This window comes from Monoraphidium neglectum (assembly GCF_000611645.1).
Source record: "Monoraphidium neglectum strain SAG 48.87 unplaced genomic scaffold scaffold00852, whole genome shotgun sequence".
Lineage (NCBI taxonomy): Eukaryota > Viridiplantae > Chlorophyta > Chlorophyceae > Sphaeropleales > Selenastraceae > Monoraphidium > Monoraphidium neglectum.
This window is the reverse complement of record NW_014012776.1, coordinates 1-14,843: the sequence shown is the minus strand read 5'-3', so window position 1 is coordinate 14,843 and position 14,843 is coordinate 1. Positions and strand designations below refer to the sequence as shown.

The 14,843-nt window shown below is 65.8% G+C and overlaps 4 protein-coding genes across 4 annotated transcripts in view; 1 reads left to right on the top strand and 3 right to left on the bottom strand.

The window, feature by feature from the left end:
* MNEG_5620 (putative Intraflagellar transport protein) overlaps nt 1-5,631 on the bottom strand; it is a gene marked incomplete at both ends in the record, with an annotated part of 9,855 nt that extends 4,224 nt beyond the window's left edge. Inside the window, 12 exons of the mRNA XM_014045907.1 lie at nt 160-723; nt 977-1,227; nt 1,470-1,625; nt 1,931-1,967; nt 2,194-2,613; nt 2,858-2,995; nt 3,210-3,836; nt 4,143-4,382; nt 4,624-4,754; nt 5,028-5,142; nt 5,394-5,462; nt 5,617-5,631. Of these exons, the coding sequence (XP_013901361.1) occupies nt 160-723; nt 977-1,227; nt 1,470-1,625; nt 1,931-1,967; nt 2,194-2,613; nt 2,858-2,995; nt 3,210-3,836; nt 4,143-4,382; nt 4,624-4,754; nt 5,028-5,142; nt 5,394-5,462; nt 5,617-5,631 (2,763 nt within the window). The remainder of the gene's footprint in view (nt 1-159; nt 724-976; nt 1,228-1,469; nt 1,626-1,930; nt 1,968-2,193; nt 2,614-2,857; nt 2,996-3,209; nt 3,837-4,142; nt 4,383-4,623; nt 4,755-5,027; nt 5,143-5,393; nt 5,463-5,616) is intronic.
* A 2,206-nt stretch (nt 5,632-7,837) lies between these two features.
* Nucleotides 7,838-8,828, bottom strand: MNEG_5619 (hypothetical protein; the record flags this gene model as incomplete). Its single annotated transcript, XM_014045906.1, has 2 exons — nt 7,838-8,334; nt 8,609-8,828. 2 exons carry the CDS (start codon nt 8,826-8,828, stop codon nt 7,838-7,840), a joined length of 717 nt encoding a protein of 238 aa, XP_013901360.1.
* Nucleotides 8,829-9,754: 926 nt separating this feature from the next.
* Nucleotides 9,755-11,798, bottom strand: MNEG_5618 (Phosphatidylinositol glycan anchor biosynthesis class U protein; the record flags this gene model as incomplete). The annotated part of the gene is made up of 3 exons (XM_014045905.1): nt 9,755-10,834; nt 11,012-11,217; nt 11,435-11,798. 3 exons carry the CDS (start codon nt 11,796-11,798, stop codon nt 9,755-9,757), a joined length of 1,650 nt encoding a protein of 549 aa, XP_013901359.1.
* A 1,751-nt stretch (nt 11,799-13,549) lies between these two features.
* MNEG_5617 (hypothetical protein) lies at nt 13,550-14,536 on the top strand (the record flags this gene model as incomplete). Its single annotated transcript, XM_014045904.1, has 1 exon — nt 13,550-14,536. A coding segment is annotated over one exon (987 nt), but the record flags the coding sequence as incomplete, so codon positions are not given.
* Nucleotides 14,537-14,843: the final 307 nt, after the last annotated feature.

Sequence of the window (14,843 nt, the reverse complement as noted above, 5' to 3'; positions counted from 1 at the left end):
GGGGGCGGGGAGTAAGGCAGCGTCAAAGTCCTGTTACTCAGGGCAACGACGGAGTTGTCTGGCGCACACTCTGCATGATGCATGCTTGGACTGATCATCATCTGTCTGCGCCAGCCACTAAATGCCGCCATCCCCTCATGCAGCCGGCCCCCACCCCACCTCTGTGCCTGCAAAACCCTTCATCGCCTCTTGTGACACCAGCGGCCGCGCCGGCCGCGCCCCCTGCGCGGGCGCGCCCGCCGCGCCGGCACCACCGCCCCCGCTGGCCCCGCCGCCGCCGCCGCCGCCACCCCTCTTAAACAGCAGGAGGTGCGGCACACTCAGGCCCAGGAAACCGCACGCACCGCCGCCGCCGCCGCGTCTGCTGCCGCTTGTCACAAGCTTCTCGCCTTCGCCACCGCCGGTGCTTGGATTGCTGCCGCTGCTGCTGTTACTGCTCAGAGCGCTGCCCCCGATCCCTTGGTATTCCTGCAGCAGCAGCCCGCTGCTCGAGCACGCAAACATCAGAGCCACCTCCGCCCCGCAACCTGCAGCGCGCTCTGGGGGCGACGGCACCGCCGCCGCCGCCGCATCCGTCCGCCGCCGGCCGCCGTCCCCGCCCGCCTGAGCGGCGATCTGCGGCCGCGGCGCCGGTGCTGCCGTCGCGGTCTGGGGCCTCTCCGGCGACGACGCAGCGCGAGGGGCGTCCGGCGGTGCATCCGACGAGGCGCGCTGCAGCGGCGCCTGGGTGTGGAAGGCAGGGAAGCGCCACCGCACAAAAGTTTGAGGTGTCCCCGCGCCGGGCGGTCTGGACGAGTTGACCACCCTGATAGCTGCCCACTTCGCGCCATCGGCCCACCCAGACGAGTGGTCCAGCAGTGAGTGCGTGGGCACAGGACCCAACCAAAAGTCCACGAGCAACCCCTGGCCCTTCCCTAGCCTTGCGCATGCACACGCCGCATTAGAAGCTCCGTCACACACCCAGCCAAGCGCCCACCTGCTCCACCTGCACGGCCAGCAGCCGCCTCTCGGCCGCGTCCCACGCCACCGCCACCGGCACGCGCCCGTCCGCCCCAAAGTCGTAGGCGCAGCCGGCGTTGGTGTCCGCGCAGTACAAGAAGAGCCGCGCGTCGCGCGGGCCGCCGCCGGGGCCGCGCGCGGTGGCGGCGACCATGCCGCCATCCGCGTTGACGCGCACAGACTCGACCATCGGGCGGGCGCCGGCGGCGTCGGCGGGCAGGAGCGGGCCTGTCATTGTCACAGAGGCAGAGAGGGCCAACTGACATCGCTTTTCTTCACTACCTACTCCGGGGATCAAGCGGCAGTGTGCACGGTGCCATTGCAGTGACGTCATTCATTGCATTTCTGCAAACCTCAGGCTAGAAACATTGGGGAAATCAGCCCCCTCCCTCAGCAACGGCCTGAGCAATGCCTTCCTCCCCCACGCTCGCTCCCAAGCACCCGCGCGACGCCCGCCCCCCGCCGCCCACCTGGCCCGGCGTGCGGCCGCACCTCGCGCCCCGTCAGCCGGAACACGCGCACCGCCCCCAGCGACGTGGCGACTGCCAGGAATTCCCCACAGGCGTCCAACGCCATGGGGCGGCCCTCTGTAGCGGCGTCAAACGCGAGCACCTGCTTCACGGTGCCTATGTGTGTGTGTATGTGTGTGCAGAGATGTGTGTGTGTGTGTGTGCGATGTGTGTGCGCATACGTACGTGTAAGTGTGTGTGTGTGTGTGTGTGTGTGTGTGTGTGTGTGCGCGCGCGCGTGCGCGGATGTGTGTGAGAGTGAAATTGGAGTCCAGGCACAGCGATGGGGTCCGGTGCGCCGCCAGAGGTGGTCGGGGCGCGTCAGGGCGGCACGGTGGCGGTGTGAGGCTGTGTGGTGCAGAAAACGCCGGTGCAGCTCCTAATCAACCGCCGCGTCTGCATGCGCTCGGGGCGTGGCTCACTCAGGCCGGGCATGCTTGTAGCGGCACTGGCGCTGCCCTGCGGGAACAGCAGCCGGGCTCAAAGGCCGGCAATTCGCTCATCTCTCTGGCTGATCCCCCACGTCGTGGTCTCGGCCCCTGTGCCAGTGCCATCCCAAGATCCGCAATCGAGCTCGCCCCCCGAATCCCCACCCCGCAAGATTGCCTCGCACAACCAGATGGCATCTAGATACAAGCTTTCCGCGCCCGCCCCAAGCTTTGCGCGCACCTCCAAAGTTGCAGACCTCAACCCGGTCCCCCGCCAGCCGGAACACTGACTCAGCAATCAGCGCCATCGCCGCCGCAGCCGCCGCCGCCGTTGCAACCCCGTTCCCAGTCCCGCCGCCGCCGTCCGGCGCCTCCCTCACGCCCTCGCCGCTGCCGCCGCCGCCGCCGCCGCCTGCCGGCCGCTGCATCGTCGCCGCCCCCGTCCACGCCACCGCCGCGCCGCCCGCCCCGCGCGCATCCAGGCGCCCCACCCGCTCAAACCCGCAGCCGTCCCCGGATCGCGATACCTCGTAAACCTCAGCCGCGTCCCCATCGTGGATCAGCAGGTGGTCCGAGGTTGCGTCGAGCCCGCGGGGCCGGAGGGACGTCTGCAGGCGCCAGGGGCCGCCGCGGGGCGGCCCGGCGAGGGGCTCCACCAGCACGAGGGTATCTGACACCTGGCAATGACGGGGTTGCGAGAACAGGCGCGACAAGCTCGAATCTCACGTGCATTGTTGGGCTCCGCGCACATTTGTTTCAACCCGCATGTGACTTTTCGTAGTGCAGGCTGCCACCTCGGCACGCGCAGCAAGCAGGGCGCCCACGAGCGAGCCAAGCGGCTGATCAAGTGCTGCGGCCTGCCGCTGCCCCGCCGTTGCCAGCCGCCCACCAACCCTCAAACCCGGGTGGCTTCCCGCGCACCTGCACCACCGCCAGGCCTCCCGCGACCTTGTGCTGCAGCCGCCCCTTTGTGGCCACGACCACGCCCCCGTCGCTGCAGCCCACTGCCAGCATGCCGGGCCGGGGGCCCCACTCCATTCGCACCGGCCGGCCTCTGACCTGCGGATGGGTTGTGGTGGGAAGCTTTGTAACTCTTAAGCATTCGAAACGGCGAGGGTCTGAGGCCACGGATGGGGGCAGACGGCTGGGCGGATGGTGGTGCTGTGGTGTCAATGCTGCTGCTTGCAGTGCAGGGGCCAGCGTGTGTGCGCAATAGGGCGATCCAAATGCAAGGCAGACGGTCCATGTGACCAAAACACACCAACAGCCTCACCTGGAAGCAGTGCAGCTGCTCCCACAGTTGTGATTCGTCGCCATCTCCCCCTGCATTCTGAGCGGCCTCCGCAGCCCCCTGCCCGCTGCTGCCGCCACTGCTGCTGGTGACTGCTCCGGGGGTCCCGCGTCGCCCAAAAACAAACACCATGCCATCCGAGCTCGCGGCTGCGACAAGGCTGCGCGCTTGGTTCGACCCAAGGCACGTCAGGCGCACAGGCGCCCCGCCCTGCTCGCTGGGGCCGCTGCCGCCGGTGGCGGCCCAAGGGTCGCACTGCGACGCATCGGACTGCAGCGTGAAGTTCTCCTCAGAGTCCAGGTCGAACAGCCGGACTGCGCCCTCCCTGTCCGACGCGCTGGCGAGCACGTGCGGCGCCGCCCAGGCGACGTGCAGGCTGGCTGCTCCGCTGCTGCCGCTGCCGCTGCCGCTGCCGCTCCCGCCGCCGCCGCCGCCGCCGCTCGCGCACTTGGCCCGGAGGGTCACGCCCCACGCACCGTCGGCTGCGCCGGCGCCGCCACCGCCGCTGCCGCCCCTTGACAGGAGCAGCAGGGTGCCGCTGGCGATTACTGCCAGGAGCTCCGCTTTTTCGGGGTACGCCATCAGCCAGTGCAGCTGCTCACCCACATCCTGCGCCGCGATTTCAGGAAAGAGTGGCGGGGATGGGGGGAACAGGACCACCAACCGGCTGGTCAAAGGGCGGGCGCAGCCCTGGGCTGCCGCGGCTTGCGTCGCTCTGGGTTTGTTGATGAATAGCGGCGGCACGTGCGATTACCATGCGCGGCAGTGCACGCCCCGCACTATGTTTTCCACAAGCGCAGCCGAGGCCGAGGCGGCCGTGCTGTGCCTGTGATGCCGAAACGCCTGGTCTGGCCAGGGGTCAAGTGGTGGCTTTTCAGAACCTGCGGGCCCGAGGACCCGGGACATCCCTCACACCTGCACAACGCCGACGCGGCCGCGGTCGTCAGCCCACTTGATCACGGCCCCCGGCCCTGACGTCGCTGAACACCCCGAGACCGGCCCCGCCTCTCCCGCCGGGACAGAGTAGTACACCTCAAGCCCCCTCCCGCCCTCGCCGCCGCCGCCCCAGACGCACGGCCCGATGGCGCTGCCCCGCTCGTCAACGCTGCCGACCAGCACCGGCCGCAGCGCCTCGTCGACGCGCCATATGGTGAGCTTGGGAGAGTGCGCGCGGCGGACCGGCAACAGCAGCCACGAATACAATATTAGGCGGGTGCAGTTTGGAATCTAGGGTGCAAGGCCGATGCTTGGGGAGCAGCGCATGAGCCTGTCGGCAGCTCCTTCACCGATCGCTGCGGCAACCACAGCCCAGCGTATTGCCGTGTTTCTGCATGATAGGGTGCTATGGGCCCAGGCGGGACCCCCCGCCGCTGGGCGTGCCCATGCCGGCGCGCACCTTGCCCCTGTCGTCCCCGGCGGCCAGTCGCTCGCCCCCGGGGCTCCAGGCCAGCGCCGTGACCGCGCCATGGTGCGCAGGGCTACCCTCCTCGACCCGCCTTGAAGCGGCGTCCCACAGCGACAGGCCACCTGCTCAGCCGTGTGTGATGTTGGACGCGAGCAGGCACGGGTGCAACCACAGGCAAGCCCGCCGTCTGCGTTCAAGTTCAAGCAGCTGTTCAACAGGTAAATCACATGTGTGATACGCATGCATGCCGAGGAACCGCCAGGGCGTCATCAATTGCATGTGATCGGCAGACAAAGCCTCGGCCGCCAACATATGCAGCGATCTGCTGGGTGCCAACGTGGCGACAGCACGGCCCAGGGAAGGGACTGTTGAGCCACGCGAGCTGTGCGACCCACCGTCTTTCCAGCCAATTGCCAGCAGCGGCAGCCGCGGGTGCCAGGCCAGCTGCGCAGCGGGTGCGCCTCGCGCGTTGTTGACCTGGGCCTCACAGGGTGTGGCTTGGCCGCCGTCCTGCTCATGCATTGCGTGGTGGGAGTGGTGGAACTTCAGGTAAGGGGATGTGATGCGCACGCAACTCAACCTGGGTGTTTAATGGCTGATCAGTGCTCTACCAGGCGGCATGGCGTTATTGACAGCTGCTCTATATGACGGGTGGTGCAGCACACTCGAGGCAGCGGAAAGGTGCAGGCGCAGTGGCAGGCGCTGCGTCTGGGAAGCGGGGGTCCACTCGCTGCAACGATGTTCTGCGAGGAGGGACTCACGCCGGCGCTGCATATGGCCACTGCACTGCCTGGGAGCGCCAGTGCCAGCAGAGGGCAGTGGTCCGGCGACTGCGGGGCGGAGTACGCGTTCCAAAGCGCATCAGCATGCCGAAGCACAGGGCCGCACCCACACCGCTTCCCGGTGTGACGGACGCCACCGCGTGCATGCATGGGCACACTTGGCGCCGCGCTCCTGGCGATTTTCACCTTTGACCAAGCCCACTGATCGGACGGCCATGGCGCCCTGGTAGTCTGATATGCCTCCATCCCTTGGCTGTCCCTCTCAGATCACTCGATGCATTGTTGACCGGATAAAGCCGGGCTTGCTGTGCAGTTCCTTCAATGTTACATAAATAATGTGATTTATGCTGTTGTTCTGTTCTCAACCTCGCGATTGCGATCACTTCCTACGTTCCGTTCACAAATCTTGTGTGTTAGCTACCGCACGGTACAGTATGGTCGATACTGCATACGGTTCATCTGCGATTTATGCAATTTGAGTCACCTATCACATCATAGCATGGAACGTCAGATGCGCTGCCTTGACACAGTGGTGAGCCGACCCATCACCCACCGCCACCCAAGCTACATATGTATGAGGAGCCTCATAGTGGGAGCCCAGGACTGCAGTTCAAGTCCAAGTATGTAGCAAGAGCCAAGGACTGCAGTTTTAGGATAGTTCAAGTATGTAGTAGGAGCCCATGACTGTGATGACGCTGCATCACTGGCTTTTGTAAACTTACATGCCACCCAGGAGGACGCAAGTGCAGGGACGGGCACACTGTTATTGAGGGCAGACGGATCCGCGCAACCAACTTCCTGAAACACATTTGAAATGCACCTTGGAGACGTTTCATGCCCCAACTCGTACACATGATGCACAAGAGCCGCAAAGCTGGCTTCAGCTCTTGCAACCTCTCCAGCCTCTACTGGGTGGTACCTCAGACAGTTCGCGTCAGTGACAAGTATGAATGGATGACATGCAGTTGTGAACGCCAAGCCACAAAGCCTGGGCACAAACACAAAACAACCTAGCATTAGGTGTGCAATGATGGTGGCCAAGGAGTGCAATATGCCGGCATATGGGAAGCGAGTGAGGGGCGCTGCTGCGCACGTATCAGAGGTGGTGTGGAAGCCGCCCGTTGAGAGCGCAAGGAGCACGTCATGAGAACGAGGAAGAGGGTGGCGTGTACAAGGCTGGGTGCGGTAGATGCGCCACAAAGAGTGCCAGGGTTGCGTTGTTGGTGCTGGGTCGCACGCACGCTCTTTGGGCAGCGCGGCAAGCCCACAATCGGGTTGCTGTCGGGGCGGGCTGGGGTGCTTGGCACCCAGCATGGGTCCATGGCTCCAGGCCCTGAGGTCGAGGCGCCGCTGCAATGTATAAGGCAAGGAAAGTGGAAAGCATGCCAAGTATCGGTTTGAAAAGGGCGCATTGGTGCTGAGGGAGTGAGTACAGAGGCCAACTTGCAGCCGTTGGGGCGCCGGGCGCCTTGACTGGTACAATGAAGCTCGTGGATCAAAGCCACGTCATGGCGTGGGCCTCGCTAGGTGCTGAAGCGAGAGCCGTCAAAGCATGGCTCACACCCTTGGCGCTGAGGGGCCGCCTCGATGGGTGCTGTTCGGGGGACAGACAACGGCTGATTGGCAGACCAGCCCTGCTGCCTGTGAGCCGGAAAAGCAACCGGGCTCTCAACTCGCGGGAGACGGGCTGGGGCAGGAGATCAAGTGCAGGTTGGAGGGGCGAAAGGGGGTACAGCGCCGCGTGGCCGCACAGGCGCAGGCGTCGGCAGGGGCGCTGCGTGTGGCATTGCCGTCGCGGGGCGGGCGGCGCGATGCGACGCATGCAGCACACTGCGCTGCTGCACGCGCGGCTGTAAGGGGGGGCGGGGGCATGACGATCATGCAGCCCAGGCGAGGGCTGTAAGCCCATCGCAGGCGCTGCGTGCAGGAATGCGGAGGCGAGGAGGGGTACTGCGAAAGGGGCCGGGTAAGTGCGGAGCGGCGTTCGGCAGCGGCGGTGCGCAAGACCGCCGGATCCAAGCTCCCCGTTACTCCCACTGCAGAACGGCATGCCCTCATTCTTTGCAAAGGGGGAAGCGCACGGCCGTTGTACATATTGATTGTGTTGGACGACGCACGCGAAGCGTGATGGACTGGGTTGCGGCGGCCACGCTTGCACAGCAGCGAGCGCCGCGCTACGTCTTTTATTGTCTGCGTTTGCGCACGCTGGAGTGCGTTGGGCGCTCTCTGCCGCCTGCCGCCGGCCGCACGCCCTCGCTGCAGGCTGCATGGTTCGCCTTGCTTTTTTGTGGTGCTTTGTCGAACCTGGAGTAGCCAACAAGTCACCCGCAACCAGGCAGAAGGGATAATCAAAAAGGGGGGAAGGTGCGCACGCGCGTGGGCCGCGCGCTCGCAACCTCCAACCCCTCCTGGTCGATGTCAGGTTATCCCAACCCCGGCCGCGCGCGGACGCGCAGCCCCGTCGCCGCGACCGCCGCCGTCGCCGCCGCCGCCGCCGCCGCCGCCGCTGCCGCCGCCGCTGCCGCGGCCTGGGGCGTGGCGCACAGCGGGTGCGAGAGGCAGGCGCCGGGCAGCAGCAGGATTCGGTTGTCCTCAGACAGCGCCGGCACCGTCAGGATGCAGCGTCCGCCGTGCTCGCGCGCGCCGGGGCCGGGCATCAGGAGCTTGTACGGCCCGCAGACCTCGACGTGCGTCCCATGCAGCTCGAACGCGGCCGCGGGCGGCGCGCCGTCGGCGCCGGGGCCGCCGCCGGGGTTGGCGGGGCGGCCGTCGGGGCCAACCCACAGGGCGTCGTCGCCGTCGGGGCGCATCACACGGTCGAGGGCGGAGCCGACGCTGACGTAGCCGCCGGCGCGGACAAGCGCGGACAGCGAGCCGCCGACGCGGCGGATGACGGCGGGGCCGGTCACGGCCCAGTTGCCTGCAGGTCGCGGCGAGGGGGCGTGCAAGTGATGAGGGAGGAGTTTGTGGGATGAGGGCGAGGCGGAGAGACCTCTGCAGCGTGCCGCGGGACGGCTCGGTGCGCGGCCCGTGGGCGCGAGGTGCGCTGTGTCAAATTTGCTGGCTATCACATCAATGGCGGGCTCACAAGAGAGCTGGCCCGCGCGCTCGTTCAGGCCTCGGCCGAAACTGCTAGCTGTTATCGTTCCGGCACAGCACACGCAGCGCAGCGCAGCACCTGAGCGGGAACCCACCGAACAGCGAGTGCGACCTTTGCGGAAATGTCACATGGCTGCCGACCTCATCCTCCAGGTCCCTACATCTGAAGCGGCGCGGGGCGTCAAGCGGTGCACGAGGGACGGGGCGCGACAAGCTTGCCCGCAGGGCGGCAAAGTCGACCGGCGCAGGCGCCGCAGCGACCGCGGTGGCGGGGGGCACAAGCACGGGAGCTGCGGGGTGGGATGAGTTGCACATTGGAGGGCAATTAGGCGTCAGTGAGCGCGCTGCGACGCACAGCAGTTGCGACGACACTGATACAAAACGTGCTAGCCCCGTTAGGCCCGTAGGGTCTCCTTAAATTAGTCATAATAATTAAATAGCAGCTATATAGGCTCACGGTAAGCAAACGCACGTCTGATGATGATGGCGGGCAAGATCCTTGCCCGCTGCAGCGCGCTCTGGCCGGGCTGCCCGACACGTTTCAGATCTGTCATATGAGAGAGTTAACAGATGTTTGTCCGTCTGAGCTTCAAGTCCGAGACGGAGGCGCTTGTCGCCGAAAGCTACGGCAGTCACGGGCGATCCCTGCTTTCGGTTTGAGGAGCTGTCTGAGAGAAAGGTGACACAAGCTAATGAAGGAGAGCATGATGGTGCAGGCAACCCCAACAACATCTCTTCGTGGACAGTCCGGTGCCAAGCCTCGTCACCCGGCGACATGCCGCGGCGACAGGCGGCCTGCCAGGCGTGCAGGTGGGTCCACTACGGTACAGCGTTCCATGCAGTATCATAGTCAGCATACGTGTGCGCGTACATGTGGGAACGCTTGAAGGTCGCAACGCGTCCCGGGTCACCGGCGTGCGTTAGGGAAATGGTGGCGCCGGGATGACGACTGGACAAGTTGTTGCGTAGATGGGATGTTGGGTGAATGTACCTGTGGTGAAACTCTCACGCATGCATCAGTACCGTAATCTCATGATGACCCCACAGCCACCCACCAGGTAAAGGGATACTCACGCGGCAGCTTCACGGGGAGCGTGCCACGCACCGCGCCTAGACCGCCAAACCTCCCCATCGCGACAGGCACGCCCTGGGCACCAGCGGCACCAAAGGCACGCTGCATCAACATCCTCATCGCCGCCTTCTCGCGAGAAGCATCACCCAAAGCTCTGCAGCTTGTAACGTTACTCAGCTACAGACCCATTGGCCGCAACTGCCGTGGCCCCTGCCGCAGCCGCCCCAACGGGTCCATCATCGCCACCCCTGCCGCCGCTGCCGCCGCCAGCGCCCAGGCCATCGCCTACAACCTTTCCTGCAGCTAGTCGCTCCACCCGAACAGTCAGCAGCACGGCCTGGACCAACACCACCACATAGAACACACCCAGCAGCAGCGTAATCGAGTAGAAAAAGTTGGGGTTGGCGGCGTCGACGATGATCCACTGGCTCCACATCGCGGGGCCCAGCACCGCCAGGAGCACCAGGGCGTTGACCAAAAACAGGGCCGACCTGAGCTGCCGCAGCTGCTGCGCGAGCGCCAGCGGCGCCAGCGCCATCCACGGCGCGAGGTCGCCGGCTGAGGGGTAGGGGCGCAGCGCCGCGCACGCGAGCAGCAGCGCCCACGCGACGAAGAGCGGACGGCCCGGGAAGCGGAGCGCGAGCGGCGCGGCGAATATGACGGCGTGCGAGTGCAGCACAAATGTGAAAAAAGGGCGGAACGCGTCAAACAGCTCAGTCAAGAGATACCAAAACAGCCCAATATTTGGGGTGTAGTCATCGACCGCCAGCGCAAAGCCGTGGGAGGCGCGCAGCCAGCAGGCGCCGCGGCGTGCGGCGGCCGGCGGGGCCGCGGCGGTCGCCCAAGCAGCCAGCCGCGGCAGGCACTGCGCCTCAGGGTGGGCGCGCAGGAAGAGGTCTGAGAGCCACAGCAGGGCGCCGCCCCACACCACCGCAAACACGGCAAACTCCGCGCAGCGCATCCACTCGAAGCGCTCGCGCTTCCGTTCCAGTCCGCGGGCCGCAGCCTCCGCTGCCGCCGCCGTCGCTGCCGCCGCCGTCGCTGCCGCGGCCACAGGATTGCTGCCCGCACCGGCAGCTCGGCGGCTGGTCTCCGCGCCTGAGCCTGCTTCGCCGCCGCCGCCGCCGCCGCCGCTGCTGCTGGTGCCGCCGCCTTGTTGGCTCGCCAAGCTGCCGCTGCCTGCCGTCCGTGCATCACACAGCTGCGTAACGTCTTCACAGCCACGGCCGAACATGATTGCGAGGGGCACCTGCAAGCCGCAAATGAGCGCGTGTGTAGCCGTAGCATCATGATGCGCCCTCCTGACAGGTGAGGCAAGCGTGCAACCCCCGTACTTGTGAAAGTTGCAGTGCGGCTGCCCTGACCCCCTGCTTGTGCTAGCCCAATGCTTTTGTGTGCGCCTGCCCCCCCTTGCGCCGACTCTCACCCCAAGCAGCAGCGGGTGTAGCCCCACATATGTGCCCGCCACCAGCCCGGCCGCCGCCAGCGGCGCGTTGCGTGCAGCGCCGCCCAGCAGGGCCGCCATCACCGCCAGGTTCTCCAGGGGTGTGGTGGTGCCGCCAATGGTGGCGAGGATGCCTACAGGATTCCAAAGGTAGGCGGCTGCCAGCGACGCGGGGCCCAGCAGCATGCCTGAGGAGGTGCCAGGCAAAAGCGGATGTGCGGCAGGCGAGCGGGCGCCGTGCAGGGGTGGCGAGGTCGAGGGCCTGCATCCACCAGGGGTCCAGCCGCCCTGCATCCTGCTGCGCTGCTGCAACGGCCGCCCAGCCGCCAGGTCAAGGGCCGGTGGTGGCGGCAAGCCAGTCAACACGTGAGCCTTTGAGCGGCTGCAGCTGCCAGTCCAACTCACCCGACGCGTCTGCGCTGCGGCCCTTGCAGAGCAACGACGCCAGCCGCCACAGCGCCAGCGCCGCCAGGGCGTCCGCGACGGTGTTTGGCAGCGCGTACAGCAGCGGGTGCGCTGCCGTGGCCGCGTGCAGCGCCAGCACCAGCGGCGGCGCGTGGCAGGACGCGCCCGCGTAGGGGGAGAGGCCCAGCTGCAGCATGCGCAGCCCTTCACGCACCCCCAGGAGGCTGTTGAGCGGCGTCGTCACCTCCGGGCGCCACAGGAGCGGCTCGCCGGCGCCCAGCAAGGCGAGCGACGCCCTGGCGACCACAGCGGCGGTCGCATAGTACGCTGGGCCTAGGCACAGGTTGCCTATGCAGCCGCTCATCGCTGGCGCACGAAGTCCAGGGCGCAACTGGGGCGCCTCGTTGTGTTGTTCCCAGCAGCGCACGCGGCGGTGGCGTGGGTGTTGAGATGCCTGTGCAGCAGCTGCGCTGCAGTTGAGAGGCTCGCTATCCCTAAGGAATGTTTATATCGATATTGAGCTTTGTGAGTAATTTAATATAAGGCGTCAGCACAGCTGATGAAAATGATCAATGCTGATCCGAGATCAGCATTGGCAGCAGACGCCATGCTCCGAAATACGATGCGAGCGTGGGTAGCACAACAAAAGCGCGATCGGGACGCTGGAGCAAACTTAGTTATCACCACTCCAGGCGCGTCAATCATAACAGCGCTCTGGTCGCATCGCAGCAGCCACAACCTCGCCAAAACAGCTGCAGTTGGCAGCCTGCACAAGATGATGCCTGTCATCCGTGCCTTAGAGCCAAGTCATCAAGGCAGTATCATTTACATCTCTGATGCAACTGGCCAATCCTCGCACGGCATGGAGACCCCGGGCAAGCTCATGGGGTTGCCGGGTGCTGCAGGTGTGCGTCCTGGAGTCGCGACCTCCTTGCTGGCACGAAGGTCTCTATCCCGGACAATCCCTACTGTACTATGCAACATGACGCACACCTATTAGCCTTGAAATGGTGCATGTGTGTTGAGCCTTCCGTCGTGGGGCAACCAAACAGCCTGCGACAGCGCACCCATCTGCAGTGCCTGTGCACACGGTAGCCAAGCTTGAAGCGGGCGTGCATCAATTCATTTTGCTGAGCTGTTGCCCAGTATTTCCTGGTGGGCGCAGCTGCTTGTGAGCCACGCAACGACGGGCAGGCGGTGTGCTGCTGGTTTAGCGCCAGCGCATGCATGATTGAATCCAGCAAGACGCTTGTCCATGCGTGGAAGCGCTCTAGCGCCACTTTTTTTCTGTGTCGACTGCCCACTGCCTGGCCGGACCTGGGCGCGAAGCCACATTGCACGTGCGCCCCAAGGGTTGTCGCGCATGGCACATGCATGTCCAAGTCACTTATCATGTGAAGATGCAATGCGGCATTCCGGCGGATTCAGCACGACCCAGGCTGACCGCAGGTTTTCCATTCTCCAGCCCACACGTCAAAGGCAGGACCAGCATGGTGGCCAGTCGGGCGAGTCCGCCCGCTGACCCCATCTCCCAAGCGCCACCGATCACCGTCTGACAGGTGCCGGAATAAGCAGTACACGTCATCCTCTTGTCGGTCCATTGTGAGCAATGTGTGAGCTACGCATGCGGCTTCGTTACCTGACTTCGCTGAAGCTGGTGGCTGAGTGAGGGGTGCGCTCTGCTCTGTGACCACGGCGACGCGCCTCGCATCCCCCCTTTCCAGTAGTCCGTTCCACACGCTCGTCCGCGTGCTGAGACGACTACACGTAATCTGTTCTTCTACGCGCCTCAGAGCATCGTTCTGTGCATCTCAGCGGCACCTCAGACCCCAGGCCACCTCAGAGACCCTTACACCGGCTAGACTGGACAATATTTAGAACCAGCGCGCGCATATAAGGCGCTTGGCTTCGGGGCTGGTGCATGCCGCACCTGGACAGAGGGCCGCTGCTCCCAACCGCGGCCTATACAGCCCCTCACGCACACAGAGAGTATCAAACTGGACTCTACACATGAGTTCAGGCGCAGCGCCCCCGGGAGGGGGAGCATCGAAGAGCGATCTGCCTAAAGCACCCGCGGCCACGCAGCCCATGCTGCTGGCCACACCGTTGGCGGCCATGCCGCTTTTGCCGATGGTGTTTCCGCTCAGCGGCGTGAGCGGGCCGCTGACGGCGTTGCCGCTGACTACGGGCGGCGGCGCGAGCGGCGGCGTTGTGCTGGCGCAGGCACCCGGGCTACTGGGGATGCCGATGGTGCCGACAACCCTGCCAATGATGGGCCCGGCCGTGACAATGGGCCCGGCCAAGGCACTGGCGGGCGGCAAGCCGCTGCCGCTTGGTGCGCTTGCAACGCCGCTGGGCACAGCGGTGCCGCTGGCCCCCCAGCAGCTGCAACAGCAGCTGCTCCAGCAGCAGCTGATCCTGCAGCAGCAGATCCAGCAGTCCCAGGCTGCGCTGCAGAAGCACCAGGAGCAGAAGCAGAAAGCGGCCGCGGCCGCCGCTGCCGCGGCGAGTGTCGCGGCTGCCACAGCAGCTGCCAATGCAGCGGCAGCTGCTGCGGCAGCAGCGGCGACAGCGGGGGCCAGCACCCAGGCAAGCAAGCAGCAAGCAGCTGCCGCTGTGCAGCAGCAACCAGACCCGCAGCCGCCCCAGCAGCAGCAGCAGCAGCAGCAGCAGCATAAGCAGGAGCCTCTACCGCCAGCACAGCCGCACCCGCCAGCACAGCCGCAGCGACGTTTACAGCTTAAGACGGCCGCGCAGAAAAAGGCGGCGGCTGTGGCGGCGGCAGCAGCAGCTGCAGCTGCCCCCAAGCTGCAGGAACAAAAGGTAGAGGATGGGCAGCACGCAGCACCACATTGCAGCCCGGGGCCAATGGACGTGGCCGTGCAGCCGAGCGCGGCACCAGTCCAGGAGCAGCCACAGCAGCAACAGCAGCAGCAACAGCAGCAACAGCAGCAACAGCAGCAGCAGCAGCACCAACAGCAGCAGCAGCAGCAGCCAACTGCGCTGCAGCAGGACCCGCCTGTGCCGGCACAGTCGGCGATGCCTGCACTGAGCGGCGGCAGCTCGCAGCAGGACACGGAGACCGTCGTGCCTGCGGAAGAGGTGCGCACCGCTTTATGTTTTGCGGGCCTGCGCTATGGCGAACACCATGACTTTCAAGGGATACACAGTGGATCTGGGAGCCGTCCGCTTCGAAGGCTGGCCAATCGGGCTGGCCCTGTGGCGCAGCTGCCCGGGCGTCTCAGCAATGCCACAGCGTGCTCATGCCGCGTGCTGCACTCGCGTGCCTCGCACATGCAATCCCACCCCCACCCGCAGGTCCATGCGGAGGTTGACCCCATGCACCACCAGGAGGACGGCCCCGCCCCCTTCGCCGCAGCCGCCGCGCCCCCGCGCGCCCGCGCGGCCC